The sequence below is a fragment of the Haemaphysalis longicornis genome, unplaced genomic scaffold (genome assembly GCF_048455015.1).
Source record: "Haemaphysalis longicornis isolate Haplotype H1 unplaced genomic scaffold, Haemaphysalis longicornis Haplotype H1 scaffold_1, whole genome shotgun sequence".
Lineage (NCBI taxonomy): Eukaryota > Metazoa > Arthropoda > Arachnida > Ixodida > Ixodidae > Haemaphysalis > Haemaphysalis longicornis.
This window is the reverse complement of record NW_027526203.1, coordinates 174,669,746-174,695,017: the sequence shown is the minus strand read 5'-3', so window position 1 is coordinate 174,695,017 and position 25,272 is coordinate 174,669,746. Positions and strand designations below refer to the sequence as shown.

General features: G+C 47.9%; 1 protein-coding gene across 1 annotated transcript; it reads left to right on the top strand.

The window, feature by feature from the left end:
- Window positions 1-4,859: 4,859 nt before the first annotated feature.
- On the top strand, window positions 4,860-24,982 carry LOC144139567 (nose resistant to fluoxetine protein 6-like). Its single transcript, XM_077671877.1, has 15 exons — window positions 4,860-6,018; window positions 6,890-7,101; window positions 9,539-9,650; window positions 10,331-10,415; window positions 12,022-12,110; window positions 12,671-12,850; window positions 14,217-14,310; window positions 14,952-15,038; window positions 15,427-15,592; window positions 16,383-16,465; window positions 17,752-17,874; window positions 19,248-19,368; window positions 20,761-20,950; window positions 22,619-22,761; window positions 24,025-24,982. The coding sequence occupies exons 1-15, from the start codon at window positions 5,319-5,321 to the stop codon at window positions 24,322-24,324; spliced, it is 2,685 nt and encodes an 894-aa protein (XP_077528003.1). The 5' UTR covers window positions 4,860-5,318; the 3' UTR covers window positions 24,325-24,982.
- The last annotated feature ends 290 nt before the right edge of the window (window positions 24,983-25,272 follow it).

Here is a 25,272-nt window from a genome sequence, read left to right as displayed (position 1 = left end):
TTTTTGCATTAAGTATCGTGTCTGCCCTCGATAGTCGCAACGTTCACTTCCTTCAACGCCGCAGCACCCAACGATTCTCGGCGGAATTCTGAGTCGCATTATTTTCGAAAATGTCCATTTCGCGTCCGTTTCAGTCGTGACGTAGTAGCGCTTGCGAGGCCTCTGACCAGTGGAAGCGCTGAGCCACATCTGGTCGTCTTCTTTCAGCCAATCAGGGCTCACTCCAAACTGACACTTTGAAACAGACATTAAATGGACAAAGCCGTGAATTCCGCACCAGGTGCATTAATGCAAAGCGACCCGCCTACATTTTTAGTCTATGTTCATGTTCGTATAACATTCCTGAGATATTAGTCGATTTGAATTGTTACTGCTGGTGCTAGTATAATCGAGGCTACCCCAATTTCCTGGCGTCAGCCTTCCTATCCGGAACAGTCTGAATTAAATGGATTCACTTCGAGCATGTGAATATAATACCGGAAGCCTACTTCACCAACGAAAGCATCATGGGTCTGAATGTAAACCCAAGCGAAACTTGTTCCCTAATAATGACTTATCAGCGGTATTCGTGGTGAGCAGACGGGCACACGCTCTCTCAGGAATTCGCCCAAAGAGCAACTTCTATAACAAATTTGAAGCGAAATGCGACTCTCAATGTGAAAAGAAAAAACCAACATGGGACTGAAACGCGATGATATGCCCTGATATGCGCTGAGCACGTTAGGCTGCTGCAAATGTGGACTGCGACTGTCTGAAGGCCGCACCGTGCGTAGCGAGGGCTCAGCGTTTCTTTATTCCGTTCTCGTGCGCGAAAAAGGAAAATAACTGTTTACTTTCTTTCGTAAACGCCAATTGCAAGTCCATGTGTAAACCCACTGCCAGTGGAAAATCGTTGGTGCCGCACAAGATTACGCTCGTAGAAACTCACAAACACAAGAAGCTGGCAGCCGCATTGGCTCTCGGGTTTTACATAGTTGTGCATGCACATTTTTACGGTTGTTGTCGTCCTTGTCGTTGTTGTTATTATTGTTGTAGTAGTTGTAGTTGTTGTGGCAGTTGTTTTTGTTGTTGTCGTCGCCATAGACGACGATGTATCAAAAATAAACGAATGAACTAGCCGTCACTATGGCCCGCCGATAACCCGTTCTCCAAGTCTGAACGCAGGTGAATCCCCTGCGAACGGGGCCACCCCTGCGACCGCTCAGGTTACAAACAAGCTAAGTAATTAATGTGTATCTCCTTAGTGAAAATGTCCTTGAATGACGAAGCGCTGCGTCCGGCTGGCCAAGTTACCGAATTACAACGATCGGCGAGGTATTTCCCACCGAAATGTGACCTTCGCTTTGGTGTAAAGCAATGCATACCGTCGGGTTCGCTTTGCGCAGTGCTGTGACAAAGAGCCCATTTTTTGTTCTACCAAAATCGCATTCTGGGCCTGGTCACGCGCCAATTTTGCATCGCCTTGGTCCCTCGATTGGGCGCGTATGTGACGAAACGAACCACCCTTTAAAAAGGAACTCGTGAACCTGTTTCACAACAACGATCAAATGGAACAATTAAGCCAATGATGAGGCTCAGCACACAATTTGACACTGAAAATGGGGCATGCGTTAGAACATTACGCAATGCTTGCATGGCATTTTACAGTGTGGGATGTCACAGCGCGCAAAACATTTCTGAGCAAAAGATGCGTCTGGCACCCCTGCGCCGTTTTCTCCATTGAACGCAGCGACTTGTCATTCGGGTGCACTGCAGCCGCGTAAATTGGCAAGAATTTCGAGGGATGTGTTTAACAGTTCGATATGGCGTGTTGCCAGTGGTTAATAATGAACACAGGAAATAACAAGCAAATCGCCCGCGCACCGCAGCGGACGCCTGCATCAACATTGTCACGAGGAGAAGAGGAAGTGGGCAGTGACACACTTCCATTAGCACGCCCATCTTCGAAGAAGACAAAGCTGCGAGCGGCGTTTAGCTTATGCGGATTCACGCTCCTGCCGTCGTGAATTGTCCAATTGACAGTTTTCTTTTGGGGGCGAGGTTCAGGCGCCTTCAAGTTTTACAAATTAATCGGCAAGATGCCCTTCGTTCATGCTCCGACTATATTCACCTCTCTCACTTATGGAAGCCTAAATTCTGCGAATCTCGTAAATGTGAGGTCGCAATCACAAAATTTCGTTGCAGAATCCCCCCTTTAAATTTTTATCTACACAAAGCTGGTCAGGCGTTATCTCCTCAATGCCCTTTCTGCAAGGCCCCTGAAACAATAGAAAACTTTCTTTTAAATTGCCGCAGCTTTTCCTCGATGCGACGCACGCACCTTGAATACACGTTTAATAGGCTTAATCTCCTGTCATCTTTAACCGTTATTCTTTCCCTGGGTGCTTCCGTCATAGGATATTGCCACAGAGATGTTGTGATCGCCTTTGATTCCTTTGTTGCGGCGACAGGCCGGATGCCCTGCTAGATAGCTATGCCTTCATTCGCAAGTTTTTTTTTCCTGACAATCCTGTTCTATCCAAGGATTTCTTTTTCTACTCTCAATGTTTTTTTCTCGTACTTCTTGTTTTTCTTTCTCTCTAAAATAAACCGGGTCACAGCCTAATTATTACAGGCAGCTTCTTGGCCAATCCCCCGCGTGGGTACGCGCCATGACATAAGGAACCAACCAACCAACCAACCAACTCGCTCATGGCTGCCATCGTGTAAGCATATCACTTCATCTGCCATGGTTCGTTTCATTCGTTCTGCTGCCACGTCAGGCTGCCCAGCTGAGGGAGCCCAGCTGTTTTGTCCGACGACAAGAGGCATATATGCCTGTGGGGACGTCCAGAGGGGCGATAACTTTTTCTTTTGGCCGTTGTTGTGAGATGGGCAGCTTGCTCCATTCTTAGACACGACGAGGTGCAAACTGCAATCTGAGTGAACGCGACTGCCTCCGGCTTTCGCGGTGCTAAACTGAATGAAACAGTTTACACCCTGGCGATTAGTGTTTCCCTGTGCAAGTGATACGACGCGAAGAATTTCTAGTTCACATCTTACGCCAGCTCGCCTTTCGAACTCCGGGAATTAAACGATGCTGCGCGGAAAGCGAAAACGCCCGTGTGTTCGAGATTTGGGCGCACGTTAAAGATCCTCAGGGTGGTAAAAATTAATCCGGAGCCCTCCACTACGTCGCGCCTCATTGCCCAGGTGTAGCTTCGACGCGTAGGACCTCATAATCAATAAAATAAATAAACGATTGCTGCGTGTGAGCCACGTCTGCAGTTGCGCGTTGTTTGATTGATTGTAGGGTTTAACGCGCCGACGCAACTCAGGCGATGAGGCGCGCCGAGGTGGAGGGCTCCGGATGAATTTTGGCCGCCTGGGGATCTTGAACGTGCGCTGAAATCTCGTACACACGGGCGTTTTTGCTTTTCGCCTCCATGAGAAAAGCGGCCGCCGCGGCCGGGAATTGAACCCGCGACTTCGTGCTCAGCAGCGCAACGCCTTAGCGAGTTGCGCGTTCCTGGATGAAACATTGGAAGCACTGGCCCCCGAGTGCAGCCCTTTTATTGGATGAGAAACACGCACAATGTAAATTTCGCACCACAACCCCGAGCCAGGTCTCTCTTTTCTTGTCACGGACTCATCTGGCATGTCATTAACGGGTCTCGCATACTAATGCCCCACATATAGGAGCTGCTCGATCACGGCCATGGTGCGAGCAATGGCTTCTTCGAACGATGCAAAAAGATGCAATTGTAGGACTTCCTAGGCACTCCAAGCCCACCAAGTGCCTCTATCCCCTGCCATCCTCGTGCCCCGGTACCTCTCGAAAAATAGGAGGAGGAGGCTGCCTCCATCTGCTTCAAAAGTGCGTGGAGACGGAAACGAGTAAAAGAGGACATTCCTTTGGGGTAGCGCTTGTAAGAGACGGGAAGGGGCCATCCGTCTGCTGGTTTGATGCCACCAAGTGAGGGGACAAAGTGGAATTCAAAGTGGAACGCGCAACAAAAAGAGTCGGCAACGATAAGGCGAGAGAGGGAGAGAGAGAATACAGTTGTTTTTTTTTTTTTTTGCTGTTTTTCGAGTGCGTCATCACGGATCACTTATGACGTCGCTGACCTATTAGGTAATGACGAGTGTCCAGGTAAGCGCGTGCTTCCCAGGCGTGCTCGGAGTAGCTTCTTCGCCAGCCTCCGCCTCGTCGCGGTTCGCCCTTGCGTCGTCACTCGCCGCCCGGGGCGTGCAAGCGCAGAACGATCAGGCATACGAGACGGCGCCGGTTCCAAATTGGCAAGCGATCCGCGCTCTCTTGCGCCTTCCGTTCGGGAGAAGCGAAAGGGGTGCGTCCAGGCAGCCTGCGAGCGCCTCAGAAATATTCACTTTCGCTCTCGCCCATTGCCCTCCGCTCAGTCGGGCTTCCGCTCTCTCTCTCTCTCTCTCTCTCTCTCTCTCTCTCTCTCTCTCTCTCTCTCTCTCTCTGCCCCCCCCCCCCCCCTCCACTTTGCTTACCAACTGCCTCCGTGTTTCGTTCGAGACGGAGGTCCGGAATTTACAGCGACGCATCTACGCCCTCCCCTTTCGAGTTCACCGCCGTCGACGGCGCCGGCGAGTGCGCGCTAAGCCGACACTCCGACTGTGGAAAGGAGGTTCTGGGAATAAGCCCGCTTCGATGACAGTTATTACGGGCCGTGTAGGACTGCCGTGGGTTTCTTTCTTCTCGAGAATGCCTTCCCTCGCCGTGGAACGAAGCCATGCGTTAATGCAGGATGCCCCCCCGTGGTCAACGGACGGTCGGGTTTACCCTTTCTCCTCACCGTCGGGCAGTGACGACAAATCCTCCGGATCGCTTTTCCCAATGAGCTCCAGCAGCCGGAGAAGCTCCGATGATGTCCACTTGCCGACGTCATCACCACGACTGATGACGTAGAGGGCTAAGTGAAGAAAGAAAGAAATGGGAGGGAGAAACGCTCCGGTTATAACGGCTCGTATGGTTATCTGGGATGTTCAGTTGTCAAAAGACCGCTGGCTGAGACACCGAACTTCTTCCGCCCTGCAAAGACCGTTGTTTATTTTTCTTCGTGCTGTCTGCCGCGCAGATAGACTGTCGCTCCGAAAGACAACCAGCCAGGGGGTAGAACACAGACGTCGGGTTAAGCCGTCAAGCCAGCGCGCGTCGACCTCTTTGACGAGAGTTCTCCGAATTCCGTGCGACTTGGTTGGGTTTTCGTGGAACGCGGTACGCTTCGCGCGACACGACACTATACCGTCGTTCATTCTTGCGGGCGTGTGTGGCGGGGGAGCGATCTAGTGCATCGATTGGTGCAGTTTTAATGCAGGCGCGCGCGCGGGCGTCCGCTTGTCGCCGAGAAATGGAGTCCCGGACTTTGAGAGTCCTTCGGTTCACCACTTGCGCCTGTATAGCCCTATTCTTTCTCATGTGTTGCGCGCCGAGTGCGGAGAGCGCAAGTGTCGCGCTTGAAGACAAACACCCCACGGAGGTGCTACTGGGGAGTCTAAGCTCGAGTGCGCTAGCGGGGCACACTGTATCTATAGGCACAGCAGCGATTTCAACTGTGCCGCCGGCTAGCCATTCAAGCCCTGCTACGGAAGATACCACCATATTGAGTGATGCGAACACCGGGGCCGCTGAAACCGCTCGTGAACCGGCTGTAACCAAGGAGAACGGTGTCGCCGCGGCTTCTACGTCGAGAGCGGCAACATCGACGACCACCGAGTCGAGGGAAACGATGAGCTCTGAGTCCAAAGAAAACGCCGTGAGTGCCAGCAGTGCAGTGGACAATCCGTCGGTAGAACCAGTGCCCGACGGTGAAGCAGAGAGTACTACCACCGGGGGTCCGGAGAGGTCCAAGCTCCTCGATGGCATCCGGGCCGCCATCAAGCAGATGATGTCCAGCGCAGGCTCCGGATTCACAAGACAGCTTCTACAGGCCGACATCTCGACAGAATGCAGCATCGGCGTGCTACAATTCATGCGCGGGGTGCAGGAACTCGAGCCATGGGCCCTCAGACGTGAGTGTTGTCATGGCTTCTTTCGTTTTTTTTTTTTTTTTTTTTTTTTTTGCGGGGATACCGTAATGACACAAGAAATATCGATTCAACTTTCCTTCCTTACTTTCATGCAATGACGCGTAATTGTCCTGTGTGTGTGTGTGGGGGGGGGGGGGGGGGTAGTGGCAGGTGCTACGAAAACCAGACACGGGCCAAGAAATATTGGTGGTGGCTGGCGATCTTGGCAAATGCTACCGTGTGCATCAACAAATGTACGAGCTTTTATTTCACTGATCCTCGTGGAGACCTTGGAGAACCTGTTGTGATGAACCGAAGGAACGTATAAAGGGTGCTATGAAGTAGCCTAGTCGCTTTCTCAATTGCTGATATTGCATTTTATGCTTTACCAGCGAATGATGGGCAAATTTTTTTGAAATCATCTTGGTGCGTTTCTAGCAGCCCGGAAAACCTGCTTTGAAACCGCAGCTCAGTTCTAGGCAAGCAACAATCGCGTCATGGAGAATTAGAGACATACCAGGGGAATCCGAAGCAGGAAAAAAATAGGGGTTGGGGGTACATGTCTTCCTTTTCATCAATGCTTGGTCCAGCGCAGTGGTAATTTGTTATCAAGATGGCGCAACAGTCGACAGATGTGTACTACGCCGCTAAATACCCACGCGTAAGACTTCTGTGCTGGTGCCTGCCATACACCACCGTAGACAAATCTCGCGGCAGGGATAACGGCATGCTATCCTTTTCGCCAGATTTCCTACGTGACACTCGGTGTGCGCGACGCGCGAAGTGCTCGCTTCTGTGTTGGCCTCCGTATCTATTGTTCCTTCGCTTCGTATGAATCACCGAGACGTTCAATCTGCCCCTTGTCGCGACGTAGTGGTGGACGCGACGGCCAAGTACCCCAACGGGCTCCTCCAGGCAACCTTGGCCGACCTGGGCGCGTTTGACGAGTGCATCGAAACCGTGGTTCGGGATGAGTACGGCGGCGAGAAGGTGCGCGGCCAGTACTGCAACGTGCACATCTCAATCGGCGAAGACCGCTCCTTCGTGGGCGAGCTCCTGCCAGCCTTTCTGCTGTCCCACCCCAGGGTGAGTCTCGACTGCCTCCTTCGAACTGAGCCCACGCTAAGGTCTGCGCTCCGCGGAAGCACCCGAAGGTGCGTTCATCGCGACGCAGGCAACAAAGTATGACAGGAAGCTCGGGATGTTACCTGATTTACGCCAAACAAAATTTGGCGCCTCATTCGTTTCAAATGTTTCCATTAGTGGAAGTGTTGTTGCTTCACGAGCGTGTGAAGATGACGTCAATTGCCTCGTTGAGACGATGCGGGAGTTGCTTCTGCGGCGCTACATTCGTTTTTATTTTATCACTACAAAAATCTAATAGCGGAATAGTTTCAAGTCAGGTACACATTTTTTTTTTTTTTTGATGGGCGTACAACATTGCACGAGGCTTAGCTTATATAAATTCATAGTTGAGCTCCTGGAAGCACCTGCCATACTTTTTTAAATACTGACAGAGTGCAAGGAAAGAATAGGTCTAACGTAATTTCCCATGTACCACGAATAGTGCTTCTCATTTACTTATAAAATGTTCAAAACGTGCTCATCCATGGGACATTCACTTTCCTCAAACTAGTAAAAACGTCCGTGAGCCTATTTGATTTCAACACTCCTGAATGACCAATCATAGAAATCAAATGGACAAAGTAGGCCATTGATGAGGCCTAGCTTATGACTCAACCGGATCAATAATGTATGCGCTGTGACTTTCCTAATCGCAAAAATGACATTTTTCACTGCGTTATTTACCCGGGTAGATCATGGTTTGGAAAGTCATCATCGATGTCAGGCGTAGTTAAATTCATCAGATATGTTTCCCTTGTCACTCTAAGTTATTGTGGCAAAGCCGACCCACTCATGTTTTTCTTTCTCGTGCGCGGACAATTTATGGGCACCTAAAATAAATTTATCGGTGCGCAAACTAATCGCAGTACCTCATAAATCTCCAGCAGCGGCTGTTGCTGCCCTCCGAAGATCAAGTTGGCATTTTCTGTTGCCCTAACAAACATTTTTAAGTGTTTAGTTGGGAAAAAATGGAAGCGGCTGATGACCTTGTGCCTCTTCACTATAGAGACACGCCTACATTGTAACAAAATTCTATCTGTTTATTTTACCACCTTGCACCCGAAAGAGAAATCAGTATGGACAAGGTAGCAAATCTGATGGCTAACCGATAGATGACTCAAACATTTTGTCCGCGCAGTGTCATAATTCAAAGCGAACTTCCGTTCTTGCCTTGCGTATTACACAGCCTGGACAATTTGTAAGGCGAAAGTCTTACATCTTTATGTTTAATGAAGCACGTTGTGGGATACCAAAAAGTTCAAAAATATCAAGAAAAATATGAAGTTAGGGTACATAAATGCAGCGCCAACAGTGGAGCGCACGCCGGGAAAGGGAAACAGCAGTGCCACAAGAGGGTTCTGAGAAAGAGCGACGGACCGCAGAACGCTATAGACGCGCCTTTTACACGTCCCCGCGTGGGTTCAGAGCATGATTCCACATCGCTATGGATGACGACGCGCCAGGACCTGGTCGCGGGCGTGTAAGAATGAGAAAGTACGCCGCGGCAGAAGTGGCTAGAGCAGCTCGAAATGCCGCCCGTCCTAACCGCCGTGGGCAGGAAGCAGCTAAGGATCAAGCTGCGTCAGCGGTCCAACGAGAGCAACAGGAACGTTCAACAGACAGTTCAACAGCAGATAAACAGAAGGTCAACTAGGCTTTCGCCTGCTCATACGTATAAAGTTGTGAACATCCCCCTAATATTTTCGAGTGATATGGTGTGCTGGGTCTTTTTACCGGCCTACATAGCCCCTTTGATCGCAGTGGTTGGTCAGTCAGCTGCTTCATGTTGGTGCCCCCCGAAATGGGTGTGCTTTTTAAGAGTGCACAATTCAATATGTACTTCGCGGTGGGATGATTTCGATAGATTTAACTATTCAGTGTTTAACCAACCCAAAGTATCAACACTGAAATGCTTTACTGTTCGGAGGCTATCAAAATTCATCGACGCGAAAAAGAAGCTGGACAGCGAACTTGTGCTTCGTTCAGTAAAGCCCCTTGGCCACTACGCCACTAACGTCCATTTTGAAACGCGAATCGATAGATGTATGCCTGCCTGAAGGCGGCCGAAAACAACAGCCATGACACTGCGTGCTACTGAAAAAGCGGAAGCGCGAAATTGGGTTTCACATTTATACAATTTTTAAGCTGGTTTCCACCTTATTTAAGCCCTCTTTCCGGCGCTATGATGGGGGGAGGGGGGCCTTGAAGGTGGTGAAAGAATTCTTGAAGTTAAAGGCGGAGTTTCGCAACTGAAACACGCAAAGATAGCGCCCGATCTTGGCTACTGAAAACAATTTTTATATTCCCTTCACATTTTGAAGTCGCCAATATCCTCCCATTTTTCTCTTCCCTTTCGATCTGCCCTTGTGCTAACTCCTTCGTTCCTTCTCTTCCATAGATAGAGAACTTCACGGGGTACCTCATGGACGAAAGGCTGCCCGGTCTTCGCCTCGGCTTGTGCTTCGTTAGCTCCTGCAGCGAGCAGGACCTTACCAACATCGGCCGTGCCTGTTAGTATTACCACCAACTTATTCTTGAAGGAGGAAATCAGATACGTCACACGAGCGCTCATAGATGGTCTACTCTGAAACCACACTTCAGACCTTTTTTTATAGATGGTAGAAAAGCCTACGCGTGCATGTTCTTGTTCAAAAATTTTAGTCAGGAATGTTATTTTACCGGCCGGAACCCCCCCCCCCCACTGCCAACGAAGTTGGCGACACCTGCTCACCTTCAACCGCCCTTGCGTGTGGTTCATACCTAAGAGCCCGTCTTTTACTTATAGCAAGGTTAAAAGTAGAACTAAAGTTCTCGGCGCCTTTGTTTTAGCCGTAACTGAGTACGTTATAGTTTTACTTCCCGCGAAAAACCGTGTGGTTCTCGCTTAGCTAGTTGCAGAGAACAGCTCAACTGCGAAATTAGAATATAGCTTTTAAGGGACCATGGCACAGATAGCCTACTCACCGAAATGCGGTGCAGAGGAACCGAATCAATATTGGTTTGCAGATAAGGCCCGAAGATAAAAATAGTTACTTGAAATGCCAAAGGCTGTGACAAGGGAGAATCGCGAGCGATATACTACACACGCCTTTTCATATTATTAGTTAAATAACATAATTACTTCAAAAACATAGTTTCAAGCCTCTCGATTCTTTTTGTTGCTCACTTTCTCTCCCCTTTATTCCCGCAGTGGTCGGAACTGTGGCTAAAATCAAAGTCAGCCATTGCGTGACGAACAAGGACGAAGGAATTAACAAGATTCAAGCTTGGATCATGTAAGTTCCCAATGGCGTCGCTGACCCAGTATCAGCTTTCGTTGCGCTTGTGATTTTTTTAAGGCGAAGGTATTAACTGCCCCACTGTGCGAAAAACCGTCGTCGTTGTAGTTGTTGTCCTGTGTGGAAAATGGTAGCCCCTGTAAACAGTAAATAAAAAAACTATCTGAGTTGGTACGGGACTTGAACCGAGGTCTTCAGAATAGGTCCCGATTGCTCTACCATTGCGATACCGCAGCACGTTTCCGGCGGCGGATCAAGGAGAGAAGCGAACCCCAGTCGAAAATATCGACAAGATAAATTTCTGTAGTCTGTCGTATTTTTGCATGTGGTACTGTTGTCATGTCGTATTCTCGTCGTGGTGTGATTCTGATCTTCAGTCGTGTGCCACATTCCTGTCCAGATATTGATGTTCCGCCGTGCCGAATTCAAGTCTTGTCGCGATCCTGATGTTCCATCAGTATTTGCACATGGTTTGAATGTTATGGCCCATTGGGAAGACTAGCGGAAATGGCAGTTCTGTTGTCACTACAGGAATGTTTGTCGCTGAGAAAATTGACTTTGTCGTTACGACAGAAATGGGCGGCGTAATAACAGATGGCTTTGTCGTAACAACATGACTTCTGTTGTCCCGACAGCTTTTTGTCGTAGGACAGGAATTCGTGTTAGGTTTTTGCGGTATTCCTGTTGTTATTTTAGAGTGGGTACTACGTGACGGCCCGTGAGTAGAAGACTTGCATGCCACCTCCGGGGAACCTCGGTTCTGAGAAAGCTGCGGTGTCAAGTGACGCCAGTGTTCCTGCTGAAGCGGCGCAGATTGCCTGTTGAAGTAATTCGGTAATTCGCGCAAAATACGAATAAACGAGAGCGACGAAAGAGACGCAATACGACCGAACAGTAAACTTGTCTTTGATAAATATCGCAATGCTGTCGCCTGCAAAGCACGCAAGAAGACTTAGGCGCACTGAAAAATTTTCTTCTCCGCATTTTAAAACCACCGAACCATCGTACACGCATTTGCCGTACGAGCAAATTTAATATAAAACCATTCTCCAGTTCAAGCGCTCCGCTCAAGGGCAACAATACTGAGCACAGAATATAGTTTCCTTGTTCTTTCACCAAGTGTTGACAGCGGGCGCAGTTGTGAGAAACCGCGAGAAAGCGCGCACTTAGTGTACCCCACATTCATTGTGGCGCTGTGTTGTATCCAACGCAAACCCATACACGCCGCGTTGCACCAAACTCGAAGGGTTTTGAGTAATTAACCACCAGGGATAATTAGGCATTAGGCAGAATGGGCACTTGCGCCTGCAGATTGGCGCGGTAGTGTGATCGATGTCCATGCTACTCCTTGATCGTACAACCGACCACCCCGTTGATTGCACACAGTTCAATTCTTGCTATTTCAGCCATATGGGGCCCGAAAACATAAGGAAGAAACCACACACCCCATTTTTTTCTGCTGTTTTGGGGTCTTAGGTTACACTTGAAAAGTAATGCGTGCATCTTATTTAATAACGCGAATGATTTTCATAACCTTTAGTAAGTCCACAAGTATCACTGATGCGTGTCATGTAAAGCTCGTTGCCTCGTTACGTTTTTCCAGAGCCTGCCTGGCTGTACTCGCCACTACGATTGTAGCCGCGACAGCCTTTGAACTCACCACAGAACATTGGGACAAGAAGCGCAAGAGTGGTACGTAAAAGTCGATTCACTGCTTTGATCTAGCGTGCACGTAGCCTGAAACATTCCGGAGCATGCGTCAGACTATTTTCTGAGCCGTGAATGCTAGAAGAAACTGAAATGAGCGCTACAAGAGGACACCTTTGTGGAGCTATGATTTCTATGTAGTAACTTTTTATAAAGAGAATCGGTGGTTTCACGTAAACCAGACAAGAAACAAATAAACAGGGAAATAAACACTCTAGCCTATTGCGCGGGTCGCAGCGGAAGAGATAAAGGGCTTTGCACTAGCTCTTGCATTCGGGTGACTGCATGCGGCCTAACAATAAGTCTGGGCTTTTCGAAGCATCGCTGTTGTTCGCCAACAGCCAAATAGAGATGACGCTATTCCACGCCCTCAAAGCGTTGTCTCATTGACCCGAATGACTCTCTCTTCCAAGCCTTCCTGACTTTAAGCCCGAAGTTTTCTCGTTTTTTTTTTTTTGTAATACGCATGCCGCAGTGTCACTTTAATTAGCCGCCACTCTAAAGAGCTTTACCTCATCAATATGCGCTTGGTTCTGTTTCTCTAGCCGTCCTGTACAAGTGCGCCATCGCATTCTCGGCTCTGTCGAACACTAGACTCATACTGAGCGTGAACAAGGACAAGAACTCGGAAACCTACTCGTACCGATTCATGCACGGCATCCGCTTCCTGAGTATCTTCTGGATTTGCCTCGGCCACTCCTACGGAACCATAACCGAGAACATCAGTAAGACCCTCTCCCTCCGTATCTTGCCTTTGCGCTACCGTCCAAAGACTCTCGAGAAAACGAGCTGAGCAGGGGTACTCAACATGCTACACCACCCTCCGCTATCAACTAGATAAGGCTCAGTTCGCGCGCGTATAACCACAGGTTTAGGCTGCTGCCTCAAACTATCGTAACAGTTCTAAAAAAGTGACGTAATTTGATATCCCGGCCAATCAAGTTACGCGAAGGACTACTGCTTAGATGTATTCGAATTTTCGGGATTTAGCGCACCGAAGCTACGCCTGGACTAGGAGGCGTGCCGTAGTGGAGGGCTCGGGATTAATTTTGACCACCTGGGTATCTTTAACGTACGCCGAATATACAAGAATTCTTGCTTTTTGCCTCCACCTGAAAGCTGCCACCGCGGCCTGGATGGAACCCTTGTCGTCTTTGGGCTCAATAGTACAACGCCTTGGCCACTGAGCCACCGCGACGGGTAAAATGTCTTTAAAAAGCAAGGGGAGTTAGGCCAGTTTGTGTTATCTGGGCTGTTACAAAAACAGTAGAAACAGCGTCTGTCTCTGCTGTTTTCACTAGTCTTGTCTTTGATCTGTGTTCGTAACATGCTGTAGCTTGCGTAATAGGCACTCAAAAAGGTCGAATCTCCTCCACAATGCACCTGTGTGACCAGTTGCAATGAAGCGAGAAAAGTGGCCAATGTCAAGACCCGGCGTGTGATATGACTTTGAAGCTGTGGCCCGCGCTGTGACTTTATGTAGCGGAGGCATGGCGTTTAGAAAACAACGCGCACACTTGCGCGGAGGATTAATTAAATGCTCCCGGGTTAGTGTCAGTACATCTTACTCTTCCGTGCAAGCTTGCGCCGCTTACTGCGGTGATCTTAGTTGCTGAACTTTTTTCGCAGTGCTGTGCTGCTCCAGTATACGGTCTTACAGACATGAGAATAAATCGTGTCACTGCGTAAAACTGCGGCGTGCAACGTTGCACTTATACGCAGGGGACAAATACTGGGTCATTAGTGAACCCCTTCCGCCTCTGGCACCCGCGGGGATTTTTCTTTGTTCTAAGGAAACTCATTTCATTTGAACGTACTGAGATCATTCCGATCTATACAAAATTGTAGTACGTAACTCGACTCGCTGCCTGGGGCAAAATGACTACAGTTATCTTCCTCGTTCGACAGGGCCTGCTTGCCGTATGCATAGGGCAAGAACAATAAAGAAACAAAAGACACATGGCGCAACGACCTTTAATTATGGCTTCATAAGCATTGGTGTAAAAAATGGAGATTTTAGAATATACCTAGCGAAAGAGTAAAATATTTCGTCGGCTGATGCTGATCCGTCTTTGTCTTTTTTCATTCCAGCGAGATTAGTGAACGCCCTGCACTACTTCGAGCACTGGGAAACTCTGGTCGTGACAGCAGGCTACCTGGCTGTGGACAGCTTTTTCTTCTTTAGGTGAGCTTGCATATGCCTATTAGAGAAGAAGGGGGAGGGTGGGGGAGGTATGCATTATAAATTTTGGAAAGGAAGGACAACTTTCGCGTTTTCTTCTTCAAGGAAAAGGGCCCAACACTTTACTGAATGGCGGCCACATCAAAGATTCACGTTTCAGGTTGCTGTAGTTAAGTGTACATTTTTAAGGGTTTTACACGCTTGCTGTGACACACAGGCTGAAATACGTTGGTTGGCACTGAGCGAGCTACTTATAACTGCGCCTGAACGAACGAAGAGGCAATACTAACCACGAAATAGGGAAGCATCGTAATTTCGTAAACGGTAATTCAGCTTGTATACACCACACCGCAAACCAGTGAGGCGTCATATGAGACGAACGCGAAGCGGGCTAGGCGTTCTCTACTGTTCCCAACACTAGAAATAAACTGTTTTGCTTTACGCTACCCATGAGCAATGAAACGAGAGCTCTAGATGACTTGAACTGCGTAATAGAACCGTAAAGCCGCGGTGAACCCAATGTATAGTGTTCCTTTATTTCGAGCACACTACCTGTGGCCGACTATATATAGCGATCATGTGTCGCCACGAAGCTTTTGTGGACATTTTTATAGCGCTGAACATTTTGTCTCGCCTTCTTACAGCGGATTTTTGCTCTACTACACACTTAACAAGCAGAAGGAGAACAGATTCGTCGTGGCCGTGGTCGCAGTGATCAGACGATTCATCAGGTGAGCTCTTAGTCGAAAGGCAGCATGCAACATGCTGGACCACCTAAAGTTTATTTTGCGTGGGATAAATCGCTAGGGCGATATCCGTGCCGTAGTATGTTGCAATAGTTCCCAAACACTACGTCTCGATAACTTAATTAAGGGTGCCTCGGTAACTCGAGGCACCGTTATTTGGCGCTTCGCCCGAAGTGCTGTTCCCAGCTAAATTTAAACAAAATTTAAACAAGAATTTTAGCTGTATAAGCCACAATTTTTGTCATTAGCTTACGTTTCGGCGTTGCTGTGCGTCAGTTTTATGCTTCGAGCCCGAATAACCGCGAGCGACTTGTCATCTCGCGAAGCGACATCTTGCTTGGAATAATTAACCTCGATTGTCTCCCCTCCGCAGGGCTACCGTGCCGATGTTCTTCATGATAATGTGCATGTGCCTGCTGCCACTCATCGCGTCCGGACCCAACTCCAAGGAATTCTACGAGAGGTTTTTCACCGAAGTTCGCAACCACTGGTGGGACCTGCTCTTCCAGCTGCGCAACTGGAGGGCCGACCAGGAAGTGGTAAGAGCCGTATGCACTCGTCGTACGGTTTAGAGCAATGCAAGTCTGTCCTGGCGTCGCAGCAGGTCGTCTAGGTTAGCCATTGAGGACACCAGCTGGGGCAAAAATATTCAACCCCAAATACGAAGGACACTGCGTAGTAACGACGTGAATGCGTGTATATAAGCCGGGTGAAACTACGTCGCGTCACTTCATTAATGAACACGCAGATATAATGTTCTGTCGTGTTTGTATTGTTGACGTAAAGCGAGCAACGACGCTAATCTGTTTTTTTTTATAAAAAAGGTAACCAGAAACCAGGTGGTAAACAGTGACCTTCAGCTGTCAGGTAGAAGAAAAAAAGTACGTTAAGCAAGCCCAAGTTTTAGACCAGTGCGCGGTTTAGCATGTTCAGCATTACTTTAGACAGCCGTTTTTGCCATTTTCAGCTTGAATTGTACCTCTTTTCAAAAACTTACATGTACAGACACTTGTAAAGGGATTCGTGTATTCGGGCTTCCGACCTGAACACTTGACGTAAAAATACAGTCGCAGACATGGCTTGGGGGCTAATTCATGGCCTCGAGAGTTAGCGAATCATAGCCTAACATGTAAGTAAGCATGGTGTTTGCAACGACAACGGGGCGACAGGGTAGGCGGGCCAACGTTTAGACACGCGAAGCTCCAAGCCGTGAAAACCTTGGCTCTTCTTAACCGAGATGCTTGATATTGGTGAACCTGCCAATATTTGAAGCGGGTGTAGCTATTCTCACAATGTGCGTTTTTTTTCTCTCTCGCTTTACGTTCGCAGTCCACCATGCCGCACCTCTGGTACCTCTCCGCAGACTACCAGTTCTTCCTCATCGCCATCGTTGTGATACAACTTTTTAGGACGTAAGTATCACCCAAACACCCACATGTAACCAGCTACAAAAGAATGCGGGACCCGTTTTCAGCTGTAAGCGTTAATTACTCCACAAGTTGGAGATCAAGTGCCTCCTAAGCGTTTCAAGGTGATGAACTCGTCCATGATACAGAACTCGCGAGGAAAAATTGGGTATTGTATCGCCCTACAAGGAGGCATATCGTCTCGGAATCTCAACCGTGCCGAGTGGGCGACGTTTCTGCTTCCAATGTAGGTCTAAGCCCGGCAATCCCGGCACGACGCGGGAAGTAATTTACACGTTATAGGCTGCGCCTCGCACCTAGCCCGACCTAGAAAATACCAAACCCCGCTAACTAGTAAAAGTAATGTGTGGATCTGAGAGAACATCTTTACAACAAAATAAATCGCTGGACTTGGCGAGAATTGTTAGAATTGCTGAAGCTCGAACCCCAGCCGTTAGAGGCTGAACAGCGGGTCCCTTTCAGAAGCTGCTCGAAAGAGTGGTAGGAGTGTTCATAGCAAAATAGAAAATAGCGCCAGATGTAACGCAGGAAGCACCATGGCGTGTAGCTACATGGGAAAGGAATGTCACGTCCCGCAGACTTTTGTAACCGATTGTACGTGCCGTTTTGCCTTTTTGCTGCGAGAGCTGTCAGTGGGAGACAATCTTGGTTTCGCCCGGCATGGCGATTCAAATCTAGATTTGAATTTGTTTTTACTTGTCGATAAAACGTAATGACAAATCAGCACCTTTCACTTTTCCGTATTAAAGAAGAGAGTCTTTGCATGTTTCTTGAATTACGGGTTTTTTTTTAATCCTATGAAGCGCTCATATTGCGGTGTTGAAGCATACCAGTCGTGTCAGGGTATATCAGTAGTATGCGCAAAAGAGAGACAGCGACGTCCGCTTGTTTTGCCTTTCGTCATTTTCTTTCTCCTTCTCCGCTGTGTTGTCTGGCACTAAGATCAGGATCTCGCCACTTGCCGGATTTCCAACTTACTGCAGCAGAGTACAGGATCACAAAGGACTGCGAAGCAAAAGAAAAAAAGAAAATGTCCTGTTGACTTCAGAACTGTATATACGAACTCTCAATGCGCTCGATTCTATCCAGATGACACTTGCAAACACTGCGAAGTTTTCTGAAGTTATTGGCCGCATCTAAATCTCGTGTCGAACGCGCCTCTCTTGAGCAGCCTGCCAAGCTCCACAATGCCTGTCGTTCAGGACTCAATTTATGAAGGTACCTGTACCGCCTAGCGACGACGTGCTTCATTTGATGCCCTTTGCGCGCAGGCGGAAATGGCTGGTCGCACTCATCTTCACGGCGCTATCACTCGCGTCCTGCGCCGTTGCTGCGTGGCAGATATACGGCACCCACATGACGCCTTTCCTCATCCCCGTGGCGACCACATTCGGGTGAGTTCTCGGGCTACTGCTGATGCACTTCATACGCGAAAGGATCGCCAATGACGTCTCGTGCACGCCTTTTTGTGGCAAACATTTTGTGAGAAGGTACACAATTAAGAAGCATGCTAAATTAAACGAATGAAATGAAATTGAATTGAATCAATTAAATTAGAATAAAATAAATTAAAATACGCATTTGAGGCGGAGAGGGGGGAAAGGAAACAAGCCTGTTGAAAATAGGGATCGGTAAGAAACTATTGGTAACGATCTCATTCATTCTTAGGGCAAAGTACGAAAAAGGCTGAAATCCTTCCTGGATTTCAACATTTTGCTTAAACGGAGGAAGTTATTAGGGCATCGCGAACGAACTTAAGTGTGAATTATACGAATGATCAGCGCAAGACAGATGAACGAAGGGCTAATGTGCGGAACTGGGGCCGTTGGTATACAGTTGTTTTGATGAACTGCACCCTTTTTCACGCGGCCGTCGGGCTAAAAGACGAGCCCTTTGTGCAGGGCATCTTCGGAGTCCCGGTGGAGTCCAGAGCTGGGACAAACACTAAACTAAAGAGGGGCTTTCTCCCTGGAGAATAAGAGACAGGCAGAACATGCCAGGGTTCGAGAAACACGAAACGATCTCGTCGTGAACTCGAGCTGGCAGAGAGCACGGTTCTGTGTCCACAGGAGTATCTTCCTGCCTGGCAAAACTGCACATCTATCTTTGGCTAGCAGAAGAGACATAAAGCGCATGCAATCAGCTTCATTATCAATTCTGAACTTAAACCAAAATTGATGCTGCCTGCGGCCAGCATCAATTTTGGATCAAGTTCAGAATTTGGTTCAGGTGAAGCGTAGGTTAGCTGTAAACGATGCCAAAAGTCCTAAAAGCATTAGCTACTTCAGCGTTGGTGCGATTTAAATCAACCTTAATTGAGTTACGAGCAGTTCTTGGGTTTCATGCCCCAAAATATATTTTGTCAAAATTTATTTATTTATTTATTTATTTATTTATTTATTTATTTATTTATTTATTTATTTATTCAGTTGTTTATTTATATATTTATTTTTATTTATTTATTTATTATCGAACAAGCTGTATAATAAATCTTATTTCTAGTCGCTCTCAGATTAGATCTGTAGTAAGCGTACTACTGCAGCAGTATTTATGTTCAAATTAATTAAGGAGAAGTTACTGGTGTTTGTTACCTTCCATCTTTTGTGCCATCGGCGGGAGTGCATGCTGACAGCGCATGCGCGGATATGTTCCTCCATGCGCATGCGATGAAACCAAAAGCACGTCCCCTTCCATAATACACGCGTGAAATCCAGGCTTGTGTACATGACAGGGTCGGTTAATATAATTTACGACCTTCATCTCGCAGCACGGTGATGGACACGCTCAACTACTACTACCTGCTCCCGTTCTACCACGGCGTCTGCTTCTTTTCGGGCTGCCTCACCTTCCTTCTCGTGGAGAGATACGGCAAGTCCAAGATCCCTAAGGTGAGTACAAGCCTCAGTCAGCGCTCTTCACTGTGTTTGCCACGGTGGATGCCGGGTCGCGAGTGCAGTGATAAACATTACCTTTTCGTCACTTCGCCGCTGTCCTCGTGCACAATCGCAAGCAAGGGCTCAGACAAGCAAAGATTGTTGAAGCATAAAACACTACAGCTACACAGTACGAAGAGAAGTGTTTTCGGTCTCTTGAGAGCCTGAGGCTCACGCTGCCACATTAGAGACTTTTGGGCCAATTTTTGTTTTCATGCGCATGCCCACTAACAGCGTGTCTATTGGTCGGCGTATCAGCGTGCCGACCACTTGTAAACGTTCTCTAGGACCCGTAACGGTGAACGTGGGCTCCGAAAAAATTTCGACGGGACGTAGTGGAGGAAACGCAACGGTGCTTAAAACAATCCCCGATGAGAGACCACGCTCCATAGGTCGACCAATGCGAGGGGCAGAATAACGGTTCCTCCCAGAATATCCGTGAGGTTCCAGTAGGTTGTCACCAGGGGCGGCACAATACAACCCACGGCGTGGTTGAATTTCCGCTACAGTTTGCTGTAATTATGTACAGTTTTTTTTTTTTTCGCGGCAACGAAATTCTGAATGGCGCTGACTAAAGCGCTCTTATCGGGCTGATGATATAAACCGCGATACATTCTTGCTACCGGGACGGCATGGGTCTCTGCTGGCCGTATTTTCATCGAAAGGAGGAAAATTCTACGGCCAACCACTTCAGTTGTCAATATAAACAACGCGACAACGTCCATATTTGTGCTTCTCCGTCTATATACGTGCCATTAATAAGAAATTTTCACTGCTGCCGGTGTACGTTACTTCATACGTGTTAGTTTTCCGGCTAAACCTTATCATTCCTCAGAGAATTACAGCAAAAGGACAAATAACATGCGACTCTGAAAGGTCTGAAGTAATGTTTGCCGCGTACGCGAGATTCTTCAAATTATGAGAAATACACGCCCCCGTACTCCGTACACCGCCGAGCACAGTGCTCGCCGAATCCCTGCCATCGAGAAACGCGGCACTCAAGGACGTCGCTATAGTACAGAGTGTCTCCGCAATTAGGCGGAGACTGCCAATCACTGCGGACAAGTGTGTGTAGTTTAGCAGTGTTTGGTGCGCAGTACAGCAGGGTTTGTTGCTTTTTCCGGGTGCAATTTTTTGTGGGGGCTCCATGCCTCTAAGGAATTCATGGCACTAGCGAACATTACACAGGAAGAAGCTAAAAAGAGGACGAAACACTAGCGCGTGTTTCGTCCTTTCTTTAGCTTCGTCCTGTCTAGTGTTCGCGAGCACCATGAATTCTCCAGCTAGCAACCAACTTGCTCAACATTCCGCGTCAATTGCTCCATGCCTCGTCGTTCTTGCCCGCAGGTAATCCAGGCTTCCCTGTGGTGCATATGCCTCTTCTGTGGCCTGTACTGCCTGTTCATGAAGATTGAGTGGTACCGCAGCAATGAGCGCGCCAGCGAAATCAAGCGGCTTTTCTATGCCTTCACCGACCGCATCTTCTGGTCCATCTGCGTCGCCTGGTTCGTCTTCACCTGCGCAACCGGACGGGGAGGTACGGAAAATAGTAGTGGCCCTTTGATTGTTTCTTTGTTTGTTTGTTTGTTTGTCTGTTTGTTTCTTTCTTTCTTTCTTTCTTTCTTTGTTTGGTCCCTGCTTTCGGAGCTGCATAATGCGCGTTGGCAGGGCTAAGTTACGTGTAGCCTACTTCACCGTGCCAGATATCAGAACTATTGTTATAGGGCGCCGTTAGCGAATGCCGTTAAAATAGCGGCTGCTGCAAAAGTGCAAGCATTCCAAGAATACCGGCCGCTGCAAAACTGAAGGCATCGTGGCCTCGAATGTTTGAAGTTTTCCTCCGTTGCTCGCAGCTGTGAAATTGACCTACATAGGGGCAAGCTACGGAAGAGATGCCGATTAATGTCTATTGAGATATGGAACCACTATTATCTGATCCAAAACTGTGAGAAAACTGTGGCATGGTAGATATAACTGGGTTACTTAAACTCTCCGTTGGAGGCGGTGGAGCATTCTAGAATTCCAAAGAAACGTTTTACTTTCCGGCTACTTCAGGAGAACTGTAAACGCAAATCATCTGCCCAAAGATTTCCAGATTCAGCTCCATAGTTAATATTAACGTTGTCCTAACTGAGCTGATGTTGAGAAGACAAAAACAAAAGCCCCTGCAGCCGTTAATTTACTTCACTTTTGGGCTGTCACCGATACTCAGCTGTGGGCGTTCTTTTTTTATTCATTATTTCCCTCCCCGTCCCTTCTTTCCTTGTTCATCCGGCACCAAAATGCGATAGTGCACATGGTGTCTGAACCCGAAATAAATGCATCTTATTACCACCAGCTCCAGAGCGAGAGGTAGGGTAACGATTAAAAAGAAAACGAAGTAAAATTTGTTCCCAGTTGTAGGATAGAACCTTTTTAATACACATGCGCACTTTAATCTATATCAAATATCACAGGTAACAACTCCAGTATTTCTGATATTATATTACAGATATCAATAATCAAAGTGTGACTCGCGGAATATATTACCTTTTATTTAATGTTATTTGAATATTGTGAGCACCAGGGATGTGCATTGAGACTGTTCCCCGTGAACCTGGCATCATCATCATCCATTCTGGTCACCAAGGGGTATGCTCCTCAATCACTCACAGCTAGCCGCCCATCGGGATTATCATCTGCGGATAATCATCATCGTGGGTTCGGCCTCCTCGGAACGGTCGGAGTCAGCAGCTAATAAACGCGGCCTCAAGGAACAACCCGTCTCTCTCAATATTTATTTCTTTTCGCTGGAATCGTTAAGCACCGAGAAACTCTTGAAGCTAAGCTGGAGCTCGTATAAGCTTACGGCCAATTTTGAGGAAAGCTGTCGCAATTCGCGTCATCTTCCGAATAAATAACAGAGAGTTTTAGCAGTCCGTCCGTTCCGTCGCCTACGTAGCTAGCGTGTTGACCGGGACCTGTCTGGGCACTTGGGCATTCGTCACGGTAGGGGGATTTGTTCCGCCGGCCTGCCTTCGCCATGTCCGCGCCTCCTCGCCCTTCCGCGCGCGCAGGCGCAGACCGGTCCCGGTAAACCCGGTAACAACGTATCGAACGGAAGGGACGGACTGCTAAAACTCTCTAATATATCCCTACGCAGCATACAGCGTCTGCGCTTATTGACACTAAGTTCCGCCTTCCTTTTGTTTCGACCTCAACGCAGGAATCGTCAACCGCTTTCTCTCTTGGAACGGGTTCGTGCCGCTGAGCAGGCTGTCATTTGGCGTGTACCTCATCCACTCTCCCTTCTACATTGTCATGTACAACATCTCCAGGGAGCGCATTTTCTTCTCCCACTTCACACTGGTGAGTCGAGCAGCCGCTGTTGCCTCCTTGCACCACAGTATACGAGTGTGCGCGTAGAAAAAGAGTGCTGGGCAAAGCAGTCGTTGAAAGGAAACTGGGATGATAAATTAAGAAAACAAAAACGGACGGGCTATTTAGTTGCATCGTGAAGCCTTCCCTCTACCATTGGGATAAAAACGTAATGTGAGCGACCTTCAGCCCCGCTTCCTATGAATATTCTCCTACAAGCGACCAGCTTATGTGATGGCAAAATGAGCACATCGTATTACTTGCAATCCATATTTATGGTCAAGCTTAAAGTAGGGAAATCTTTGTCTTCGGGCTCACTTGTTTTCGAGCTCTGTTATTGCAGTAGTTATTTTTCTGTTGCTGAAGTGATATTATTACATTTAGCTTTTCTTTTTTTGAAGAAGAGGCGTAGTGCTGCAAACAAGTTGAACCGAAAACATGTTATCCTCTCCGCTTTTGTTATTTTTGTTGTTGTTTTTTTTATTCTGTTGGACAGGCTCGCTGAAGATAACTCGGACACCGCATGAGCTCCATGCGGTCGTGCAAATGTATTTTTTTAATAAAAGCACGTACAGGACAATATATTTTTTTCAAATACCGCCCGACTCAGTATTTCTTAGTTGTACATTGCCCATTACCATGCGGGCGTTTCACTAATTTTAGCTTTTGCTGATGGCTGTTTGACTTCACGAGAACGAGGCGAAAAGCTTGCTATACTCTCCTGTAAACCACCAAACCTATAAATTCCATGTTCTAACTTCCTTGTGTTTTTCACAGTCACTTTTCTTTGTCGACCCGTAGTTCCAAAATAAAGTGTTAGCTTAAAAGCAATAGGTGTGTCTTAGTTGCGAAGCAAAGACATTTCTAGTGGACATACAAAGTTTCAGGGGTTTATCCAGAATTTAGATTTTGGGGGGTGTCGAAATCCTCCTGGGAGGGTGTTAGGGGGGTGTTAGAGGGGTGTATACATCCCTGCAAAGTTTAAAAAACGTAATTAAATATAAACCAGAAGTAAGATACTGCCACTTAAATGATAACATGCTTCTTTTGTAAAGAAAAATATATAGTTACAAGCGTAGATCAAAAAGCACAGACGGTAAAATAAATTTGCGTGTCGTTCTCCGGTTAGCTTGTTGCTGAAAAGGCTTCCCGTTGCGATGGCGTTAAAGAACCATTCTGAGGCCTCAATCGCTCGTGGCCAACAAACAGGCTAGCCCTAAAGTCTGTCCTTCCTCTCCCCCTTGATGCCCGTAGGTGTCGCAGTGCTTCTCCGTCTTCGTGTGGAGCTACATCCTGAGCTACTTTCTCTTCATCGCCTGCGACGCACCCACGGGACACCTGGAGAAGCTGGTGTTCATGCGCAACCGGCAGAAGGAGGCCACGCGGGGCGCCGCGGTGAACGGCGTCCACCATGTCGGCGCCGGCAACGACACCAAGGACCTCCCCGTCGGCGTAATCGAGGATGGCACCATTAGGAATTACTTCCACGGGGTGGTCCCTCCCACGCTGGGAGGAGGACAGGGAGCCGGATGCGAAGGAGCCTGCCGCTTGTGATGACGGCCCGGCCGTTGTCTGTGGACAGCCCGCGGGAAGCGCGTACTCCTGCCCGGGTGTCCGTGTGTCGCAGCTACGCCTAGCGGTATAGTCAGAGGCTGCAGGAAAGATTGTGCGCGAGCGATTTCAGTCAGTGCGCGGCGCATTTCCGTGGGAAGGGGTGGCAGCCTTCTTGAACGTAGTCTGGGAATGGGAAGGCTTTCTCGTGCGATTACAACCATTGGTGAGCACTGATCTCTTCCACGAAGCTTCGTTTGACGGTACCCGCGTGTAAGAAGATTATTCTTCATCGCAACAAGGCGCTTATTTGAGGCCAGTGCCGTAACAACTCGAAATCATTGTTCCTAGGTGTGTGTGTGATAGCTTTCAAAGAATCTGTTTTCATCATATTCTAAATTTGACTTTTGTTTACGTAGCGTTCTGGAGCTGTGCACTGAAGGTGGGTGCGAGAGAAAGACGAAATACAATCTTAAGCAAGAACTATAGACCCCACCCCTTCCGATATCTGTTGCGGTGCAGATATGAACTCCGTACGCAAGCTTTCCGTGACATCGTATGAGTGTACATATTATCATGCCTGACCCTATTTATTTTAGTGCCCCATAGTCTGTACATAACTTGTAAATAAACAGCGTTCTGTATTTCCGCGTTGAAAAAAGCGGTCGTTTTCTTTCTTCCTTACCGGAATTCAGCTAACTAGTGTAATTTGAATTCCGATGTATATGAATTCAATTATACCCTACTCTACGGATTCTTACCAGTAGTTTGAGTGTACGCACTTGGTAAACCAGCAACTGCCATTGCGCGGTATGCCATAAAACTACGTAGTTGTGCATGACACCCCCCAATTCAAGACCATCATCCCCGACACTCAAGCGGCGTGCCGTACGTACGTACATGACGCGAATATCACGCAATGCACGCTTTAGCCAAACCTCCCCTTGAAAG

What these genes read in the sequence shown, in the direction of transcription:
- LOC144139567 (XM_077671877.1), top strand. Translation starts at nt 5,319, where the DNA reads ATGCAGGCGCGCGCGCGGGCGTCCGCTTGTCGCCGAGAAATGGAGTCC. An exon ending in AAGATTCAAGCTTGGATCAT is followed by an intron (nt 10,416 to 12,021) that starts GTAAGTTCCCAA and finishes ACGTTTTTCCAG; the next exon opens with AGCCTGCCTGGCTGTACTCG. An exon ending in TCTTCTCCCACTTCACACTG is followed by an intron (nt 22,762 to 24,024) that starts GTGAGTCGAGCA and finishes TGATGCCCGTAG; the next exon opens with GTGTCGCAGTGCTTCTCCGT.